Below are 21,380 nucleotides of genomic sequence, written 5' to 3'. Positions count from 1 at the left end.
GATGAGTTCTTTTCCCCCTCTCCCAAAGGCCATCTCCACGTGGCTGTGCCAGCTCCTCGGCAGCAGGGCTTGAGCAGGAAGGGGGCATCTCCAGGGACTGGACCTCCACCACCTCCCTGGGCAACCTGTTGCAGTCCTCAGCCACCCATGTGCTAAGCCCCAGCTCCACAGCTGCTGGAACAGCCCCAGGGATGGTGACTGCAGCACTGCCCTGGGAAGCCTGTGCCAAGGTTCGAGGACCCTTCCAGGAATGAAGTATTTCCTAACATCCAGCCTGAATCTGTCCTGGTGCAGCTTGGAACCATCTCCCTTGCTCCTGTTGCTTGGCACCAGGGAGTAGAGGCTGAGTCCCTCCTGCCTCCAGTCTCCCCTTCAGGGAGCTGCAGCTCCATGAGGTCTCCCCTCAGCCTCCTCTCCTTGGTGAGCTCCTTCCACTCTCCAAGTGGCTGAGCTCCAAGGGTCGTGGGATGCTCCAGAGGCTCCTCGGGCCTCTCTTGGAGGAGTAGAGGAGCCAAGTGAGCAGCTGAGACCCTCCCAGTTCCAACTGGAGCAGGACACCTGCTGGAGACACCAACCAGACTTCCCCAGGAGCAGCTGTGGAGTCCTGGAATCCCCCATTGTATGATGCAAGGGAAGGTGGAGAAAGGCAGAACCTGCTCTGGCCTCGATCATCTCTGCAGGTCCCTTCCAACCTCTCTCAAGACCAAGTTGGGCAGAGGAAGGAGGGAGAGCAGAAGGATGCAGCTCCAGGACCTCCCAGCGGGACCTAAGGGCTCAGCCTGGGGCAGGGCAGCCGTGTCAGGAATGCCAAGCACCCAGGGCAGCTCCACCTGCTGCTGCCATGCTCTGCCACTTCAGAAAGCAAAGCTCTGAGCAGCACCCACCATGCTTGGCCTGGGCCACAGCCATGAGAGGAGACAGCCAGCCAGGATGGAAGTGCTGAGGTGGTGAAGCCTCACAGCAGCCCCCAGCCCCTCCTCGGGGGGACCTCTCCAGGCCATTCCCTCCGTGCTGAAGACCACTCAGGGTGGCACTGACTCAAGGCTCCTCGCTCAGATGTTGCTCCACAGCCCCCAGTGACATAGGCATGTGACAGCTCAGCCACCTCATCACCTCCTGCCTCATGCTGAGCTCTCCCCACCTCCAGCCCCCTCTGCCCAGGGCTGTTGTGCCTTGGCACCAGTTCCTCTCCAAGGTGAGGCTGGGAGCCTCCTGGACTCACTTCAGCTTGGGCTGCCTTTGCTCTACGTGGGGCAGAGGGCTGCTGCTGCAGGACTGCAAGGCTCAGGAAGAGGAATCCAAATCCACACAAGCAGAGAGTGGCTCAGGCTGGAAGGGACTTCCTAGCTCAGCTCCTCCAACCTCCCCCTCTCTGCCAGCCCAGGCTGCTCCAGGCCTCATCCAGCCTGGCCTCCAGTACCTCCAAAGGAGGAGGCAGCCACAGCCTCCCTGGGCAACCTCTTCCAGACTCTCTCCATCCTCATTCTGAACAACATCTGCCTCAGCTCCACTCCAGCCCTGCTCTGCCTCAGCTCCAAACCATTCCCCCCTGCTCCTGTCTCCAGACTCCCTGAGCAGAAGTCCCTCTGCAGCTTCCCTGCAGGATCCCTTCAGGCACTGGCAGCAGCTCTGAGGCCTCCCTGGAGCCTCCTCCCCTCCAGCTCCCAGAGCCTGCCCCACAGCAGAGCTGCTCCAGCCCTGGGCTCATCTCTGTGGCCCCCTCTGGACCATCTCCAGCAGCTCAGAGTCCTCCTGAGCCGTCAGGGCAGAGCTGCTGCAGCCCCTCCTGAACAGGCACTGGCAGAGGCTGCAGCAGCACTGAAGAACTCAACTCGTTGCAAGGCTGCTGGGGGGAGGGGGCTGCAAGGGAGGGGATGAAGGAGGAGAGGAGGAGAAGGATGCAGGGGAGGGGGTGCAAGGGCGGGGGGGCGCATTCCTGCCTTGGGGGAGCGCAGTGAGGTCATGAGACACAGAGCACGAAGGGCTCAGCCGCTCACAGACCCTGACTCACCTCTCACCCCCCTGGGCTGGCCCAGAGAGCAGCCCCGGGGCTGTCTGGAGATCAAAAGGGACTGAAGCAGAGCAGCAAAGCTTCGGCCGCCAGGTTTGAAGCAGAGACCCAAGAGGAGCTTCACAAATCTCCCCGCAAGAGCCACGCAGGAGGAGCTGCCTGGGCTCTGAGTGCTGCCAACACACCTGTCTGAGGCTTTCCCTGTCCCCTCCTTCCCCAGCAAACACAAACCTGCAGGATCTCAGCTTCAGAGAAGCACAAATCTGTCTGGACAGGGGAAAAAGCCCAAACCTGAGCCACAAAACCCTCCAAATCCTGAGCCTCCTCCCTGATCAACCTTTCTCAAACCTTCTCCCAGCAATGGCTTTGGAAGGGTTTGCAGCTTCCAGCCTGCCAAAGCTGCTCCCAGGCAGCGTCCCACGGTGGCAGAGCTCTTCAGCTCCAGCCTCATGTCACAAAGGCATCCCTGAAGCCATTCAAAAGCACTTCAGCAATCATCCTGCACTGAAGGTGCAATCTGCCTCTGCTCCGACCCAGGGCTGTGCCATGCTGCCTGCAGCCACCACGGGCTCCACCTCTGCCTAGAGGCACGACACAAATCCAGACCCTGAGGACACGGTTAGGCACTTTGCCAGCCCAGCTGCACCACGTCACACTGACACCCCCCAGCTGCATCCAGACTGCCCCAGCCAGCACCCAGCGCCCATCCAAACCCCCTCCCTGCCCCATGCAGGGTCCTGCCCCAGGATGCACCAAAGCAGCTGGAAGAGAGACCCAGATGCAGCCTTCCTCCTGTTCTACTGCCACACAAGAGGCCACATGCCCCCAGGAGACAGCCCCTAGCACAGGGACTCGTCCGTGCCCCAGCACCACCTCCAAGCCCTTGGCTCAGGACCCTGCTCAGGCCAGGTCTCACCTCAGCGCTCCTGCGGCGCTGCCAGCCCTGCTACTGCCACTCTGCTGCTGCCGTTTGCAGGCTCCCCACTTCCTGCTGGGGCAGGCAGCTGCTGTAGGAAGTGCTGAGATCCTTGCTGCAGGGCAGGAAGCACTGGAGAGAGAGAGGGAGAGAGAGGGAGAGCTGCTGCGGCAAGCTCTGATTTCCATGCTGCAATCCTCGGCTAACATCTGCCCAGAGCCGATCCACATCTGGACCCTGAGCCTCCCACCCTGCCCTGTGCCTTGCTCTGACCTGGGCAGAAACCATTCACAGCTCTGGAGACCCCAGCGCGGGGAGGACATGGAGATGATGGAGCTGCTCCAGGAGTCCTCTGAGCCTCAGCCCCTGCTTGGTGACAGAGTGTCAGCCTGGCAGGGTGGGCAGGGACCTGTGGAGCTCACCCAGTCTGACCTCCCCTGCTCCAACAGGGCACCCACAGCCGCTTAGCCACACCAACTGTGGGGCCCTCAGCACGGGAAGGGCAGGGGACGGCAGAGGGCAGCTGTGGCTGAGGCTGGCAGTGGCACTGCAGGAGCTTTCTGGCTGTGCTGGGAGCAGGCACGAGCTGCCTGCGGAGCTGCCTTCTCCAAAGGGCAGCAGGGGAGCTGCTGGGCACTGCCAGGCTTGGTCTGAAGGACATGGAGCTGGTGGGGAGGGTCCAGAGGAGGCCACGCAGGTGATCAGAGGGGCTGGGGAAGCTGTGCCGTGGGCCAGGCTGGGGAGCTGGGGGGGCTCAGCCTGGGGAGGAGAAGGCTCCAGGCAGAGCACAGAGCTGCTGCCAGAGCCTGAAGCAGGCTACAAGCAGGCTGCAGAGGGACTGCTGCCAGGGGCCTGCAGGGGCAGGACAGGGAACAACAGCCTGGAGTGAGAGGAAGAGGAGATCTGAGCTGTCTGGGAGGAAGAGGCTCTGCAGCAGGAGGCTGCCCAGGGAGGTGCTTGCGGCTGCAGGGCTGGAGATGCCCAAGGTGAGGCCCAGCAGGGCTCTGGGCAGCCTGCTCCAGAGGAGGATGTCCCTGCTGGCTGCAGGGGGCTGGCCTGGATGACCTCTGGAGGTCCCTTCCAAGCCCAACCATGGTCCTGTGACCCCTGGATTTGAGGCACCTGGGACAGCAGAAGCCCTCTGGGTGCTGCCCTGGGGCTCTGCCCTGCTTTGCAGCTGCTGTGGATGTGCTGGGGAGGGACAGGCAGGGGTCTGGGGGTGCAGGAGGCTGGGCTGGGGCAGCCTTGGAGCCTGGCATGTGCCAACGACACCTCTGGGCCCAGATGTCTCAGCAGGGCTGGGAGCTGCCCTCTCCGGGCTGCCCTCTGCCTGGCACAAGCCTGCCATGGCTGCAGGGGGTTGGCCTGGATCGCCTCTGGAGGTCCTTTCCAGCCCTCCATGACCATTCATATGGGCCCTTCTCCTCCTCTCCCACATGCTCAGGTCCAGCTCCTCTCAACACCTCCTCTGCAGGAGCCTCCTGACGCGGCCAAGCCCCAGCTGCTGCCACCTCTGCCGCGGCAGGAGGTGTGGGAAGCTCTGCTCCATGCAGTCCAGGCACTGCCAGCCCAGGGCAAGGGCTTGGCCCTGCAGTCACAGCTGTGGGCTGCGCTGGCTCCCACGCTGGGGCTCCAGACAGATCTGGGCCACCAGGGCTGGCAGCAGAGCTTCTGCCACCCTCTCCTGACCAGGTGCGGGCAGTGCCAGGCGGCGCTGCAGAGAACGCACCCAGGAGGTGACCCAGCCCCTGGAGCTTGCTGCAAGGGGGCAAAGCTGCCAGGAGGGCACCAAGGTTCATTCCTACCCCACACCATTCCCTGGCTCCACACAAAGGCTCCAGCAAGCAGGAAAGCTGACAGGAGAAGGACAGAGCCACCAGCAGCTGCCGTGCCCATGCCACGCTGCTCCAGTGCCAGGGCTGCCAGCACTGCCAGCTCCCCTCCATCCACGCAGGCTGCACCCCTGCTGCCTCCATCTCTGCCCGGGGGCTCTGCAGCCCTAAAGCAAATGCTGCAGGACCTCAGCACCCCCCCAGAGCCTCCTCCCAGCTCCCTGCTGTGCAGGGGCATCGCTGCTGCCAGCGCCAGCTCCAGCGGGCATGCAGGGGGTGCAAGGGCCTGGGGAGAAACTGCCCTGGGGGGAAGCACCTTCTGTGGGAGGGGGGAGGGAGTCCCAATGCCAGGGGAGACCTCTCCTGCATGGGGTCTCAGCCCTGGGGACATCTCCTGCCGCCCGGGAGGGGTCTCTCCTGCATGGGTACAGGGCACCTCACCCCCAACCTCCTCCCAGCCCCGACAGGGAGACTGCTCAAGGGCAGCCTCTGACCCACCCTGGGCATGGGGGGCCCAGCCTAGGAGAGGCCTCTGACCCCGCCCCGGGGATAGAGGGTCCAGGGGAGGCCTCTGACCCCGCCCCGGGGATGGAGGGTCCAGGGGAGGCCTCTGACGCCCCCCCGGGGATGGAGGGTCCAGGGGAGGCTTCTCAACCCTCGCCCCCGGGGGCTGACAGCGGCGGTGCGCAGTTAGCCGGAGCCATCCCCGCTGCTCCGGTACCTACCTCGGGCGGGGGCCCGCGGCGGGGACAAAGGCGAGACCACGGCGGCGGCGGCGGCGGCGGGCGGGAGGCGGCCCCGGCCGCGGAGCTCCGCCGAGCAGCTCAGCTCCACCTGCGCCGCCGCTGCCGCCCCGGAACCGGGCGGGGAGGAGGGGCCCGGCCCGGGCTCGTTGGCTGCGGGCGGCACCGCCCCGCGGCACAGACCCAATAGCGCCGCTGCCGCCGCCGGGCCGGACGGGAGCGGAACCGGAGCCGGAGCCAACCGAACGGGAACTGAACGAGAACTGAACGAAACCGAACGGAGCCCAACGTGAACCGAACCGGAACCGAGCGTGGATCGAACGGAGCGGACTGGACTCGCGGCCGCCGGCATGGCCTCGCCCGAGGAGGTGTAAGCCGAGGCCGGGGGCGCAGGAGTCGGCGCCGCTGGGGACCGGGGCCGGGGCTGGGCTCAGCGGGAGGAGTGAGGCCAGCCCCGGGCTGGGAGCGGCTGGGCTGGAGGAGACCTCCAGACCGCGGGGGCCAACCGGTACCCAGCCGCGGCCCCCGGGCACCGCCGAGCCCTGCGCCAGCACCGCGGCTGCAGGCTGGAGTCGTCTCCGGGCGTGGGCAGGCTCGCAGCGCTCCGCAGTGAGGGCACTGCCCCTTGCGGCCAGGCTGGACCTGCCCCGGGGCACCCTAAGGACATCTTCTCCTGGCCCTGGGCAGCAGAGCACAGCCCCCTCCCCGGCCCCAGCCTCCTGCCGCAGCCCCGGGAGCTCTCCCCTCGGCCTCCTCTTCTCCAGCATCACCACCCCCAGCTGCTCCTCCTCAGCCTCCGGACCCTTCCCCAGCTTTGCTGCCCTCTGAGATCGTCAGATGGCACCACGGGGAGCAGCCTGCAGCCCTGGGGTCAGCTGCGATCACCCAGCCCAGGCTATTTTGGAAGCCTGGCCCCAGTATTTTTAGCCTGGCAGGCACCAGCTTCCCCTTTCTGGAGTCTCTCCTCCCTTCCACACCACTGCCATCCAGGCTAGGGTGGGCGTGGGGGGACCTGTGCAGAGCCCACTGCTGGTTGTGAAAGAAAGGAGCTGGGTTTGGGTGGGTGGACATTGTTGTGCCCTCCCCACCTCCCGCCCCTGCTGTGTTGTGCAACCCTCAGCCTGCTCTGCCTGGGCTTGTCCCAGCTCCTCAGCAGCTGAGGAGGCTTCTAGGAGGCTACCACCAGCATCCTGCCTGCTGTGAGCTTGGCACCTGGGAAGGGAGGGCAGGAAGGTGAGCACTGGTGGTGGTTGCCCAGCCAAGGCTTTGGGCAGCAGCCATAGCTGCTTTTCTGGTTGCCTCCAAGCAGTCCAGAGCTGGAAAATGTCAGGATAGGACTGGGAAAGTCTGCAAGGTCTGGGGTGGGGACACAATTGTGGGCCCCCAGCTGGAAGCAGCAACAAGGTTGGGCATACACCCTGGGAAGACCTGGGCACCTGGTGGTGGTTCCCCACCGAGGCCTTTGGGCAGCAGCCGGAGCTGCTCCAAGCCGTGTCTGACACTGCTCAGGTCACACCCGTGGGGCTCCAAAGGCTGCGGAGGGGAAGCTCCCTCCTGCTTCCCAGGGGCCGCAGCTTGGGCTGGTTCAGATCCCTTTGGCCTCCCTCGGCTGCAGCAGGAGGATGCTCCTAAGAGGCTGAAAATCTCTGCCCTCCGCTGGCAGCCGAAGCCGCAGCGCTGAGCCGGAGTCCCCCTGGGCTGCTCGCTCTGCCCTCGGCTCCCCAACGCCTTTCTTGCTGGCACCGGAGCAGAGCTCTGCCCACGGCCACCTGCCCGCCCCCGGCTGAAGGCTCTCGGGTGGGATTCGCAAGCAGAGGCCACTCAGAGGGCCCCTCCTGGCACCTTCCCGCGGGGTCTGCTCTGGACAGCTTCTGGGGGGCTTGTGGAAGAGAATCACAGAGGCTTGGGAAAGCTGCCTGAGGTCATCCAGGCCAGCACCAACCAGCACCAAAACCCTCTGAGCTCATCCAGGCCAGCACCAACCAGCACCAAAGGCCAGGGTCTGGCCCAGGTCAGAAGGTGCCTCAGCAGCACACAGCAACCACAAGTCCTGGTGAGCAGTCCCCAGGCCAGCAGTGAACTCAGCAGTGAGGAAGCTGCAACCATGGCTTCTAACCACTCATCACAGCCTCTCCCTCACCTTCATCCCCCTCTACCTCACCTTCATCCCCCTCCACAGGTTGCCCAGGGAGGTTCTTGAGGCTCCATGCCTGAAGATGCTCAAGGTGAGCCTCGACAGGCTCTGGGCAGCTGCCTCTGCTGGCTGCAGGGTTGGGGTTTGACCTGGGTGACATTTGGAGGTCTAACCCAGACCATTCCATGGCCTCGTTCTCCGGAGCAGCTGGGGCCAGGAGCTGCCTAAAAGCGGCACCGAGGCAGCGCCAGGGAGGGGACGAGAGGCACCCAGCAAAGAGCAGCAAAGAACTCCCAAAGACATCCCAGAGACAGCAGGTGGGGGAGAGGACAGCCAAGCTGAGGGCTACCTCTGCTGGCACTGCTCATGTGCCCCAGGTGCCAGCTGCTGCCCTCAGGTCTCCGTCTCCCTCTTGCCCCTGCGTGTGTGGCCAAGTCCCCAGGCAGAGCAGCTCCTTTGTGTGGGCTGTGCTGTGTGTGCTGAGGAGGACCCAAGCCCTGCTCTTCTTTTTCTCCTCCTGGGTGCAGTTTCCATGCCTGGTTTCAGAATGACAACCTCTGATGCTGCTCTGCCCCTGGCAGTTCAGCTTCTCTCTCTCACCCAACTGTGTTTATCTCTCTGCCTTTTGTCTCACCCCCAGCTAAGGGGGGGAGTGGGGCAAACTGCTTTCAGACCTAAAACATGAAGCTGCCAGAAGCTCTTTGGGGCTCTCCCAACCTTCTGCAACACCTTTAGAGCTGGTGCTGAAGATGCTCCTTGCTGGCTGGGAATGGCTCAGTCACCAGTTAATATCTCCTGGCAGCAAGAGGCAAGCCAAGGTGCTGAGGGTTTTATACCCGGGGAGGTGGATGGAGGCTAAAACTGGAGCAGCTCACCCAGGGAGGGGGAAAGAAATCTCCCTTCAGGAATTTGTGAGCTGGAGCTCAGATTTCCCAGCCTGTGTCACAAGGAACAGGGCAGAGCAGGGGATGGAGGAGACACTGGGGACAACGACCCCCACCCCCAAAAGAATAAGAGTAAAGAGCTTGGTCAAGGGCACAGGGGCAGGAATTGCCCCAAATCTCTGGTTGGCATTTGGGGTGCAGCTGAGGGTGTTGAGGCTGGAGCAAAGGAGGCTGAAGGGAGGCTTGAGAGGAGCTTGGAGCCAAGGAGCAAGGGCCAGGACAAGAAGAAATGGCCTCAAGGTGCCCCAGGACAGGTTCACGTTGGCCAAGAAGAACAATTTCTGCCCCTTGAGGGTTGGCCAGGCCTGGCCCAGCCTGCCCAGGGCAGTCCCCATGCCTGGGAGGGCTTTCCAAGCCCTGCAGATTGGGGCAAAGGGCCCTGGGCTGGTGATGCCCTGGGGTTAAGTTTGGACTTCATGACCTTGAAGACCTCTTCCAAGCCAACCCTTTGTGCCTCAGAGCACAAATCTCATCCTGGCTGTGCTCTGCAGCTCTTCCCTCTGCAATATTCCTCTGCTGCATTCCCTGCCAGTCTGTGGCTCTGCTTCTGTGCCAGTCAGGAACAGATGTCAGAGCTTGGTCCTTTGCTGAGCAGATGAAGCTTTGGGCACAGGTGGTTGTGGATGGAAAAGGCATGGAGGAGGAATTGCTGCTGCTGGGACTGCAGGAAAGAGGCCAAGAGGAGCCCGGGGAGGGAAGTTCACAAAGTGCTGACAATTCCCAATAGCTGGAGGCAGAGACCCTGGCCCAGTGCTCCTGCTGGCAAGGCTCAGACACCATGGCAGTGCCTCCCTGCCACCACCCTGTGGGTAGTGAGTGCCCTTCCTCTCACTGTCCTTCTGTTCCCAGAGCACTGCTGTGTGCATCCAGCTGGAATCACCTCCAGTGTGGGCTGAAGTCAAATGGCAAAGCAGGAGGAGAGCCCAGGGGAGATCTCCTCGAGGAAAAGGAGTTGCCCCCACCCACCATGCCATGAGTTGGCTCCCACTGCCTGATAGCTCTGACCCAACAGACTGGGGCTGGAGGACTTCCTCAGGGCCCCTAAATCCAGGCTCAACATCTCCATCCACCAAGGAGCAGGCTGCAGGCTTCCCACAGCACTCCACTCCCCATGTCCCCACTCCTGCAGCATTCCCCACTGGAGTCAGTGCTCAAGTGCAGAAGCCACCAAACTAACCTGGGGGCAGGAAAAGTTGCAGGCAGAGCCTCTGGGGTGCAAGACAAGGAGAAAGCCTTGGGGCCAGCTGGGGAAGACCCCAGATCCTCTGCCCCCCAGATCCCAGGCTGCCTGTGAGAGGAGCAGGGGGTCAGGATAAGCTGAGCCCTGGAATCCTCCTGCCCTTTGCATCCTGGAGGTAGCAGAAGCAGCAGAGGTGGATGAAGGATGTGCCCAGGGCAGAGCTGCTGAGCGGTGAGGAAGTGCCCCAGGCCAAGAGAGGGCAGAGCTTGGGCTGGGTAAGGGCAGAATCCCCTCTGTGAGCTGAGGCCCCTCGGCCTGAGGGCAGAGATGCCCACGGGCAGGGATCACAGCACTGCCCAGGCTGGAAGAGCCTTTGAGAAGTCCAACCACAGCCTCAACACTGAGGCCCCTCCTGGAATGGAGGCTCCAGCACTGCCCTGGCCAGCTTGGCACAGGTCTGGGCAACCCTCAAGGGGCAGAAACTGCTCCTCACGGCCAAGATGAACCTGCCCTGGGGCACCCTGAGGCCATCTCCTCTTGGCCTGGCCCTTGGCAGCAGAGCCCAACCCCCTCTGGCTCCAGCCTCCTCTCAGGCCCTGCCACAGCCCCAGAAGCTCTCCCCTCAGCCTCCTCTCCTCCAGCCTCACCCCCCCCAGCTCCCTCAGCTGCTCCTCCTCAGCCTCTCCTCCAGACCCTTCCCCTGCTCCATTCCCATCTCTGCCTCTGCTGCAGCTTCTCAGTGCCCTCCTGGCACTCAGGTGCCCAGCCCTGCCCCCAGCATTCCAGCTGTGCCCTCCCCGAGGCCAGAAGCCCCCTCACAGGGCCATAAGCCCCCGGGTGCTGCCGGTGCCCACCCCACCCCAGCACTCTCACGCTGCGTGAGCTGCTGCCGGCTCCCGCGGGGGTTACTCTTAGCCGGTGACACCCGGGGGGGGGTTTCGCTTCGAAGTCGCTTCAGGATGTGCGGCCCCGAGGCGCTTTCTGGGAATCCCGAGCTGTAAACAGCCTCGCTCGGGGCGAGGGGCCCCGGGCTGAGCCGCGCAGCTCTCAGGTGTGAGTCAAGCAGGAAGCTGCTGCCGCGGGGGCGAGCGAGGTCCCTGCCGGCACCCAGCGGCCTCGGTCCGCCCCGGCTGTGGTCCCGCAGTCCAGCCCTGGCCAAGCACCTCTCAGCCGGCTGGAATGGTCCCCGTGAGCTCCTGGGATGCTGCTCTCTAGGGGACGCAGCTCCTGGGATGCTGCTGTCCAGGGGATGCTTCGCATAGGATGCTCCCTGTGGGACTCAGCCTCTGCGATCCTGCTCTCCAGGGGACGCAGCTCCTGGGATGCTGCTGTGCAGGGGATGCAGCTCCTGGGATGCTGCTCTCCAGGGGACGCAGCTCCTAGGATGCTGCTGTGCAGGGGATACAGCTCCTAGGATGCTGCCCATGGCAGGTCCAGCGGTGCCCCAGGTGGGCACATGGCTTAGTGGCCATGGTGCTGCTGGGTCGATGGTTGCACTCCAAGACCTGAGAGGTCTTTTCCAACCCAAACGCTCCCAGGGGGGCTGGCTGTGGAAAGGCTGCTGTGAAGGTTCTAACCCTGGCACAACCACCCTGAGCACCACCCGTGGGCACCCTGGGCAGGCAGAGCAGTGTTGCCAGCTCTGGTGAAGCAGGGCAGGGGCAGAGCTCTTATCTGACTCATTTCAGCACCTCTCAGGGTTTTCCCTGGGCACTGATAAAACAGTTCCCTGCTCTCTGGCTCCTCATCTGCCAACTGAAACCTGCAGGTTATTTTTACCCCCCCACAAAACATCCTCTGCAGTGGTGGCATCACCAGCCCCCGGTTCACAGCCTGAACTGGTTCATGCTGGTGTTTACTGGGGTAGGTTTGGGTCTGTGGCATTGGCAAGCTGCCAGTCAAAAGGCAAAGTGAGACCAAAACAAGTCCCTGAAGGGCGGGGGGGGGCACTGTCCATTGCTCAGTGGCCCCGGATGAGGCAGGCAGAACAAGAGACAAAACCAAGCTCCAGAGTTCTGTTTCCCCTGGACTGAGCACTGGGAAAATGCTCAGCACTGCTCTGCCTGAGGGGTTGGCTGCCAGGGGCATGAGGAGCGGGAGCCAGATCCAGCCCCAGGGCAGCAGCAGCCAGTGGGCAGCAGTCAGAGCTCTGCTTCTCCAGAGCCTGGCACTGCCAAGGATGCCTGCAGGCCACATCCAGCCCTTCAGCTCTGTCCTGTGTCTCCTCCAGGTTGGTGCTGGTCCTGGTGAGGGATTTAACATCAACATAGCCTGGACTGGAGGCCTCGACCCCCCCATGGGTGACCCTGAGTATCTGGCTGCTTTCAGGTACCCTCCCTGCTGCTGAGCCACCCTGGGCATGGAGGGTCTGGAAGGGACCTCTGGAGTGCCAACCCCACCCTGGCCCAGCAGGGCAACCACAGCAGCCTGCCCAGGAGCACAGAACCCAGGGGCAGTTGGCAGCTCTGCACACGAAGAGACTCCACAACCTCTCTGGACAGCCTGCTCCAGGCCTTGGCACCTTCACACCAAACAACTTTCTCTTCCTGCTGCCCTCCACTCTGTGCCCCTTGCCCCTGGGCAACACTCAGCAGAGCCTGGCCCCAGGCTCTTGCCCCCCACAGCTCCTTCAGCTCTTGCTGAGCACTGCTCAGATGCCCTCTGGGGCTGCTCTGCTGCAGGCTCTCAGCCCCAGGGCTCAGCCTCTGCTCCTCACAGAGCTGCTCCAGGCCCTCAGCCTCTCCCCAGCCCTTCCCTGTCCCTCTGCCTCTGGGAGGAGCCCAGAGCTGGCCCCAGGCCTCCAGCTGTGCCTCCCCGAGGCAGAGCAGAGTGCAGCAGTACCTCCCTTGCCCTGCTGCCCACAGGAGATGCCCTTTCAGGAGGGCTCTGCTGCACCTCCACAGCCCTGCCCACAGATGCCAGCTGGCAGCAACCTGGAGGTTCTTTGGGTCTCATCCATCCAGAGGAGCTCAGGGGCAGCATTTCTGCCTCCTGGCCCAAGCCAGAGCAAGGAGGGCAGGAGCCAGACAAAGCCATGCCCAAAGCCGAGCTGCTGCAGCGCTCGCAAGTGCCACATGCCCAGGGCTCGGTGGCAGTGTGGAGCGAGGAAGGGAAGCTGAGAGGGAGGCTGCAGAGCCCCCAGCTCCCTCAGCTGCTCCCAGGAGCTTTCTGTGCTCCTCCTGCAGGCAGAGGGAAGGATCCAGCCTGGCTCTGTGGGCAGGACACCTCTGGCCCTTCCCTGGCTCTCCCTCAGGGGAAGCTCCCAAGCACTGGAGCAGGGAAGGGAGAGTCTGGTTGTAATTCCTGGCCCGAACAAAGGCTGCCTTTGACAGCAGCATCCCAGCGCCGCCTCGGGACGGGACACCTGACACTTCCTTCCCAAGCCCCCACGCCGCCTGCAGGGGCTTTGGTCACCATCCGCTCCAGGACAGTCTGGACTGGATTTAGGAAGCTTCCTGTGGCCAAGAGCTCTTCAAACCCTTTGCTCTTCACCCTGAACATCACAGAAGCAGCCTGAGGGGGAGATGCTTTCAAGCACCTTCAACTGCTCCAGCCAAGAGACCTTTCCTGCTCCTATCTTCTGCCTGCTGCAGACTTTCTGCCTCCTCCCTTCTGCCCTGGCTTAAGCACCTCAGGGTGCCCCTTCTCTGGGGCACCTCAAGGCAGAGCAGAAAGCTCAGCAGCCCAGAAGAGAGACTCAGAGAGCAGAAATCAGCCTGGGCAGCCACAAGAGGCAGGTTCCCACTCCCCCCTGGGGCAGCTGCGAGCCTGTCCCCAGGCTGTGGCTCCTGCTCTGCCTGTTCCTGCTCTGCCCAAGGGCTCTGCTAAAAACCTTCATTTCCTGACAGCGATGGGCCGGGGCCAAGGGGTCGTGTTTTGGCCAGCCTGGCTTTTCCATGGCGACCAGCAGTGATGTCAGCACCAGGCAACTGTCGGAAGGGGCCTGAGGAACACAGAGCTCTCCAGCAAGGAGGCAGGAAGGGAGGCCTGCGGGGGGGGGTGGGGGTGGGGGTAGTAGGAACACACTTGGAAGGGCTGGGGGCACACCAGAGCAGCCTGGGCAGTGCTCTTCCATTCATGGCCCCGAGCAGAACCATTGCCCAAGCACACAGAGGCTGGAGCCTGGCACCGTGGCTATGGCAGAGAGACCTTCCTGCTCTCTGCTTTTTTCCTCCTCCAGCTCCCATCCCCTTCAGCCTTGCATCCCAGCCAGCTGCCCCTGCACAGCCTTGGGCTAGACCCTCCAAGCATCTTCTCCTCCCCTATCCCTCTCCTCTCCCATCTATGGCCATTTGCACCACTTAACCTCTCCCTGCCTTCACCTGGCGGGGAGGGGAGCTCTGAGCTGCTCTGCTCCCCCTCCCCCTGCCATCTCTCTCCCCTTTCTTCCTGCAGCCACTCCTCATCTCCCTCAGGGATTTCACCAGCACCCCTGCAGGGCAGCTCCACTTTTACAACAGGCAGATAATTAAAGGCTCAGGCAGGCAACTACCTGCAGCTCCGGGCACTTGGTGCCATCCGGAAAGCTCTCCTGCAGTGGTGCCCATCTGTCTGCCCAGGCTGCCCATGGCTGGAGCCATCTGACAGCACAGAGCTTCACTTCCAGGCACTGGAGTTCCCCAGCTAGCTTCTAGACCCTACCAACATGAAGGCACTGACTGAAAACATCCCTGTGAGTGTGGAGCTGCCAGGGACACAGCACTGCACCTGTTTGGCATGGGAACCAGACCCCCAGAAAATCCCTGGAGATCCATCTCCAGCCCAGAAACACACAAGTAGCCTTTTTCCAGCCCACAAACACCCTAAACACACACTTCCAGCCCAGAAATGCTCCAAATACCAATTTTCCAGCCCAAATATCCATTTTCCAATGCAGAAAACCCCCAAATGTCAATTTCCCAGCCCAGAAACACACAAACATCATTTTTCCAGCCCACAAACACCCCAAACACACATTTTCAGCCCAAATATTCATTTTTCCAGCCTAGAAACACCTCAAACATCAATTTCCAGCTCAAACATCAGTTTCCCAGCCCAGAAACACATAAACATCCTTTTTCCAGCCCACAAACACCTTGAATATACATTTCCAGCCCAGAAACACCCAAACCAGCCATTTCCCATCCCAGAAACACACAAACATCCTTTTTCCAGCCCATAAACGCCCTGAACACACATCTTCAGCCCAGAAACACCCCAAAGAGCCAATTCCCAGCCCAAGGATTCCTTTCCCAGCCCAGGCTGCAGGGGCTGAAGGTCGCCGCAGAGCACAGAGGCACAGGAAGGGTCAGGCTGGAGCTGATCCTTACCCAGCACTGCCCCAGGGCACCACCAAGCCCTGGCCCTCAGCACCGCAGCCGCAGGGCTCTGAGACTCAAACCACCTCTCCAGGGATGGGCACTGCACCACTGCCCCTGGGCAGCCCTCAACGGGCAGAAACTGAGCCACATGGCCAAGCTGAGCCTGCCCTGGGCCAGCCTGAGGCCATTTCCTCTCCTGTCACCTGAGACTTAGGGAGCTGATCCCAGCCCTCCCTGGATCCAGCCTCCTCTCAGGCCCTGGCACAGCCCCAGAAGCTCTCCCCTCAGCTCCTATCCTCCAGCCTCACCCCCCCAGCTCCCTCGGCTGCTCCTCCCCAGCCTCTCCTCCAGACCCTTCCCCAGCTCCGTTCCCTTCTCTGCCTCTGCTGCAGCTCCTCAGTGCCCTCCTGGCACTCAGGTGCCCAACTCTGCCCCCAGACATTCAAACATGGCCCCCACCAGTGCCAGGCACAGGAGAGCAGTCCCTGCCCTGCTCTTTCTTGCCCTGCAGTGCCCAAGCACCGCTCAGAAAGGGGCGAACCAAGGAGAAAACAACCACGCCCACCCCCACCTCCCAGGACCACGACAGAGCCTGGGGCTTCCCGTAGGCTTGGTCTGCAAAGGGAGCACTTCGCAGAGCACTCAGAGGTGAGAGCTGCCCAGGGAGGGGAGCAGGAAATTGCAGCTTCCTGCCCTGCAGAGGAAGCTTCCCCTCCATGCTCCCGAGCAAAGCCCAGCAGCACTTCCAGCAAACAAACACAGCAACCCCCCAAAAAGAGACAAACCTCCTCCCCCCGAGCCTGGCTCAGCTCCAGCAGCCTGGAAATGTGTCCCCCCAAAAAGAGGCTTCTGACCTTGCAAAGGGGCCCCTGGCCCTCCTCCTCTCCTGGCTGTGGCTTGGGCAAACTCCTGGATGTGGTCCTGTTGTGACCCCAGGAGCTGGACACAGCCCAGGGGTCTCCAGGGAGGGCTCAGCTCTTGGGTTTGGTGCAGGATTGCTGCCAAGGGGCAGAGCTGAGCTCAGCCTGGCACATGCCCAACCCCTGGGGGACTCCAGGGAATCTTCTAGACCCCCAGGTGCAAGGCTCAGCCCAGCACTGCCCCAGGGCAGCACCAGCCACGGCCTCAGCACCACTGCAGGGCTTGGAAACATGTCCAGGGATGGAGGCTCCAGCACTGCCCCTGGGCAGCCTGGCACAGGCCTGAGCAGCCCTCCACAGGCAGATATTGTCCCTCAGGGCCAAGCTGAACCTGCCCTGGGGCACCCTGAGGCCATCTCCTGTGCCATCGCTTAGCACAGGAGATCTCAGCCCTGCCCCTGGCCCCAGCCTCCTCTCAGGTCCTGGCACAGCCCCAGAAGCTCTCCCCTCAGCTTCCCTCTCCTCCAGCCTCACCCTCCCCAGCTCCCTCAGCTGCTCCTCTCCAGCCTCTTCTCCAGACCCTTCCCCAGCTCTGTTCTCTTCTCTACCTCTGCTGCAGCTTCTCAGTGCCCTCCTGGCACTCAGGTGCCCAACCCTGCCCCCAGCATTCCAGCTGTGGCCTCCCCAGTGCCCAGCCCAGGGACACAATCCCTGCCCTGCTCCTGCTGAGCCAGCCCAGGCTGCTGGTGCCCTTCCTGCCCACCTGGGCACACTGCTGAGGCTGCAGGTGGGGCAAGGAGGCTGAGCTCATTAGCAAAACAACTCCTCCAGCCCTCCAGAACCACTTGCCCCAGGGCAGCAGCAGTAACTCGGTGCTTTGTGACCCAGGAGGAGCTGGGATCCATCCTCACCTCTCTCCCAGGCTGTTTCCATCACTAACTGGCAGATGGCACCTTCTGGCTGCTCAGGACCCACCTGAGGTGCCTGTGACTCCCTCGTGGGCCTGAGCCAGGTCCCTCTGCCTGGTCCTTACTCTTCCTTCCTCAGTCTGGGGTTGAGATTTAGTCTCATCTGCTGAGAAAAAATCCTTTCTGCTCTGTTCTTCTGCAGCTCCTCTTGTCCTAACCCTGAATCCTTCAGCACAGCCCCAGGAGGCACACCCCAAGATGACTGAGCCTCAGAGCTCCAGGATTTCACCTTCTCAAAGGGACCAGAGCATGCTGAGGGCTGGGGGATGCCGAGGAAGCTCCAAGTAGATTTGTTTTCCCAGCTTGCTAAAAGCCTCTGGGCTGAACAACCCACGGCAAGGAGGCTGAGCTGAGAAGCCAACAGCCAGGCCCTGCCTGCCCTGGTGGGCACTGCCAGTGCTTGCCACCAGCCTCTGTGCCAGCAGGAGCAGGTTCTGCTGCAGCATTTGGGTGAGTTCTAGGGTCTGGATGGCACCAGCTGAACAGCCAACGCTGGGCACCTGCTGGTGGCAGTGGGTAAAGCCCAGGTACAAAAGGATGGAGGCAAAGTTTGGCTCCCAATGTCTCCAAGCTTCATCTCAGGGCAGGCCATTTTCCCTTCAACACCACACTCTGTCCCCTGAGCTTGGTCCCCTTTCCCTCCATATGAGGCTGTCTGCCTGCTTATGGGCCCAGCCTGGTGCCAAATCCTCTCTCCAGCCAGCCCTCCAGCCATCATCCATCCATCCATCTATCTATCCATCCATCCATCCATCTCTCCCTCCATCTCCATCCCTCCCTCCCTCCACCCTGCAGCCCCAGAACTGTCCTAACCACCCCTGCAGCCCCCAGCTGTGCCCACAACCAGCCCCCCACAGCCACTGTCTGCCCAGGACACAGCTCCTGTGCCACCACCACCCCAAGCAGCACTTTCCCTGTGCTCCAATCCCTCTCCTTTCGTTTAAAACAGGCTGAAAACAAATCCCGGGAGGCAAAGAGAGCAGAAAGGCCATCGAGGGGCATCACGCGGCATCTCCACGCCCAAAGGGGATCCCTGGATCCTGGATTTCTCTCCCACCCTGCTGCCTTCCCAAGCTCCTCTTTCACCATCCCCCCCGGGCTCGGCTCGCTTAGCCCCGAGACTGCTCGGGAAGCTTTCTCCTCCCTCAGCCTTGCTCCCAGCTGGGGCCTGGTTGCGGCAGATTCCTTCTGCCCCCGGCTCAGGATGCGTCCCACCTTTGCCAGGTCTCGCCGCAGCGCTCGGGAGGGCAGCCCCCAGATGCAGGTTGCCAAAGCCACCGCCGGGCACGGCTGGCCGAAGGGGACAGCACCCGGCGGGGAGAGGGGCAGCGAACATCTTCCTCGGGCAACAATCCGGGTGGGTCTGGAGAGCTCGGATGCCCACAGCATCTCCTCCTTGTGCCAGCCCATGCTCTCCGCAGCCCGAGAAGAGCGCCCCGGGCTGCGGGCACCACCCCGAGCAGCCAGCGCCGAAGGCTCCGGTCCGCCGCCGGCGGTGCGCGGAGAGCCCCGAGCCGACAGCTCACTCACCCTGGCTCTGTCCTTGCATCCAGAGGAGTTATAGCCCTGGGAGGGGAAGTCTCATGGTTCAAGAGGTGCTTAAGGCGAGCAGCTGCGGTCGTTAGAGCTGAAGATTCACTCGAGGAAGAAAAAGAGGGGGAGGGGGGAAGAGAGAGAGGGGACGGTGGAAGGGGAGGGACTGAGCGAAGGGCCCAGGGGCCGTCTAGAATGACAATGGGAGGAAATGCTTTATCAACCCTAGAAAGCCAGCCCTGTCCCGGGAACACGGAGCGGGAGAGAGAGGAGGAAAAACCCCAAAACACCAAAAAAACAAAACTCAGGAGCCGAAAACTCGCAGAAGTTAAAAAAAAAAAAAAAAATCAAAGGAATTCATCCTCTGAGACCTCCTCCGAGCGCCCTCCTGCCACACGCATCAGGCTCAGGCACTTCGAGTGGGAAACAGCGAAAAGTTCTTTAATGCAAGAAAACGCAAAAGGAGCCCAACGAGAAAGCCCTCCCCGGGAGCGCGAATGTGATTCCCTCCCCCCAGCTTCAGCCCTTCCCAGTCTCTGAGTCAAACGTTTGCGATGTGTTCCCGAGCTGGAATGCAGCTTCCAGAGGGCTCAGCCCATAAAACTCTTCTTCTTGTTGTTGTTTGTTGGCAGGGGCAGAAAGTGGCACCGGCAGAGAGTTCCCTGCTGCCTGCTCCCTGCTGCCTGCGCTTTGGGCTTGGTTTGATTCCCAGCTGGGATGGCTGGGAGAGGGTTAAGGGATTGTGCAACCCCAAGGGGATGGCAGCAGCTCAGGGCTCCCAGTCGGAAATGGAATGGGAAAAACTGGGGAGTGAGTGGGAGGAGAGCTAGAGAGCAGCAGCAGCCTGCTGGAGCAGGTGGGAAAGAGAGGGGAAGGGGCCGGAGGAGGCCCAGGGGAGGGCAGTGAAGCTGGGGAAGAGCCCTGGAGATACCAAACCCACCCAGAGCAGCCCTAGGGAGACCTGGAGGGGAAAGGAGACTCAAAGGTGCCCAAAGGGTGCCAGCTGCCAGGCTAAGTGCCAAGGACAAGGGCAGGGTCATGCAAGCAGGGAGGAAGAAGCTCCTGCAGCAGCACAGGGAGGGGAGGACCTGCTGGGAAGCAGCTCCACAGAGAAGGAGCTGGCACTGCTGGGGCACAAGAAGGTGCCCAGGAGCCAGCAACCTGCCCTGTGGTGGCCAAGAAGCCCCCTGGGGTGTCCTGGGGGCATGCAGCAGAGTGTGGGCAGCAGGGCAAGGGAGGTTCTGCTGCCCTCTGCTCTGCCCCAGGGAGGCCTGGGGCCAGCTCTGGGCTGCCCCGGGGCAGAGGGACAGGGAAGTGCTAGAGAGAGCCCAGAGGAGGCTGGGGAGAGGCTGAGGGCCTGGAGCAGCTCTGTGAGGAGCAGAGGCTGAGCCCTGGGGCTGAGAGCTTGCAGCAGAGCAGCCCCAGAGGGCATCTGAGCAGTGCCCAGCAAGAGCTGAAGGAGCTGTGGGGGGCAAGCGCCTGGGGCCAGGCTGTGCTGAGTGTTGCCCAGGGGCAAGGGGCACAGAGTGGAGGGCAGGGGGAGAAGGTTGTTTGGTGTGAGGGTGCCAAGGCCTGGAGCAGGCTGTCCAGAGAGGCTGTGGAGTCTCTTCGTGTGCAGAGCTGCCAACTGCCCCTGGGCACTGTGCCCCTGGGCAGGCTGCTGTGGGTGCCCTGCTAGGTGAGCTCCAGGGAGGGCCCTTCCAGCCCCTGTCATGCTGTGAGTCTGAGTTTGGCCAGGCAGAACCCGACTAGGGTGATGAGGAGGAACCAACTCTGTCCTACTTGGCCACTGGCACCGTTTACAAGTCAGGTGTGAGGAGAGCAAAGGAGCTGCCAGAGGCTGAGGGCGGGCAGAGATAAGAGTCCCTGGGGCAGGGTTAAGGAAGGGACATTTCCATCTGCAAGGAAGTGAGGCAAAGCCCTCTCTAATTAACCCTCCTTCATTAAGAAGAGTGGGCAGAGGCTCCCTCGAGGCCAGCAAAGAAGGGGAAAGATTAAAGTCTTTGTGTTGCAAAGGTGGAGCAGAGCAGCCAGGAGAAGCTCTCCCTGCAAGTGGTGATCCTGGTGGAGCTGAGGAAGATGAAGGAGCTGAAGGTGGTGGTGATAGGTTGAGGCTGAAGGGCTTAGGGTGGCCACTGGAAGGGGACAAGGTCATCAGAAACACAGAACCAGGCTGGTTTGGGCTGGAAGAGGTGGACAAGGGTGGTCCTGAGTAGTCCCAGGCAGGTGGTTGGCCACAGGAGGACATAGAAGGATCCAGGTGGTTGTGTCTGGGTGGTCACAGCACTCAGGAGGACGTGAGGTGGCCCAGGGTGTTCCTGGGCACATAAGTGGCCACAAGAGGACAGGAGTGGTGCCAGGTGGGCACTGGGGGCCATAGCAGAGGCTGGGTGCTGGTGGCCTCAGGCAGAGTCACTGCTGAAGGAGGAAGAGGAGGAGGAGTGCAGGGGAATGCAGGAGGGATGAAGGACTCCAGGGCAGGATTTGACTGAGGGGGTGCAGAGGGGGTGCAGGGGGGGATCTGGGGATTCAGGGGGGATGCAGAGGATGCCCAGGGGCGATCTGGGAATGCAGGGGGAGCCCAGGGGAGGTTGATTTGATTGGGGGGGTGCAGAGGGGGCGCAGGGGGGTTGAGGGAAGGCTGGAGGAGGTGCACAGGTGCTCCAGGGAGAATCCAGGAGGAGGAGGACTCAGAAGGACCTGGCAGCAGCTGTGTGGTGCTGGCACGGAGCTGCCCCTTGCTGGCCACCAGCTCTGCCTCTGTTCCTCAGCTGCACTCCCGCAGCTCCAGCAGAGCTGCTCCGGCAGCTGCCGCGGCAGTTTAACACCCAGAGCTGGCGCCGAGGGGAGGGAAGTGCTGCCCTCAGCCCCTGCCTCGGGGAGCAGCTCCTGGGGTGTCAGCTGGGCAGGTAACCCCCGGTGGTGCCCGGTGGGGGCTGGGCGATGCTCCTGGAGTTGC

The 21,380-nt window shown here is 62.3% G+C and overlaps 1 protein-coding gene and 1 long non-coding RNA gene across 4 annotated transcripts in view; one reads left to right on the top strand and one right to left on the bottom strand.

Annotated features, from left to right (window-relative positions):
- Positions 1-18,537, bottom strand: part of HDAC7 (histone deacetylase 7) — a 47,168-nt gene extending 28,631 nt beyond the window's left edge. The window contains exon 1 of one of the 3 annotated variants that reach the window (XM_064141042.1): positions 18,419-18,537. In XM_064141042.1, coding sequence (XP_063997112.1) covers positions 18,419-18,437 — 19 coding nt within the window. In that variant the 5' untranslated portion in view covers positions 18,438-18,537. Of the gene's footprint in view, positions 1-2,927; positions 3,047-5,484; positions 5,621-18,418 lie in introns of those variants that run through there. The other 2 variants (XM_064141045.1, XM_064141044.1) reach the window with 2 other exon arrangements.
- On the top strand, positions 5,550-18,440 carry LOC135173844 (uncharacterized). Its single transcript, XR_010301450.1, has 3 exons — positions 5,550-5,872; positions 11,991-12,088; positions 17,838-18,440. It is a non-coding gene; the product is annotated as an uncharacterized LOC135173844 (long non-coding RNA).
- Positions 18,538-21,380: the final 2,843 nt, after the last annotated feature.

The sequence above is a fragment of the Pogoniulus pusillus genome, unplaced genomic scaffold (assembly GCF_015220805.1).
Source record: "Pogoniulus pusillus isolate bPogPus1 unplaced genomic scaffold, bPogPus1.pri S76, whole genome shotgun sequence".
Classification (NCBI taxonomy): domain Eukaryota; kingdom Metazoa; phylum Chordata; class Aves; order Piciformes; family Lybiidae; genus Pogoniulus; species Pogoniulus pusillus.
This window is presented reverse-complemented; position numbering and strand designations above follow the sequence as displayed.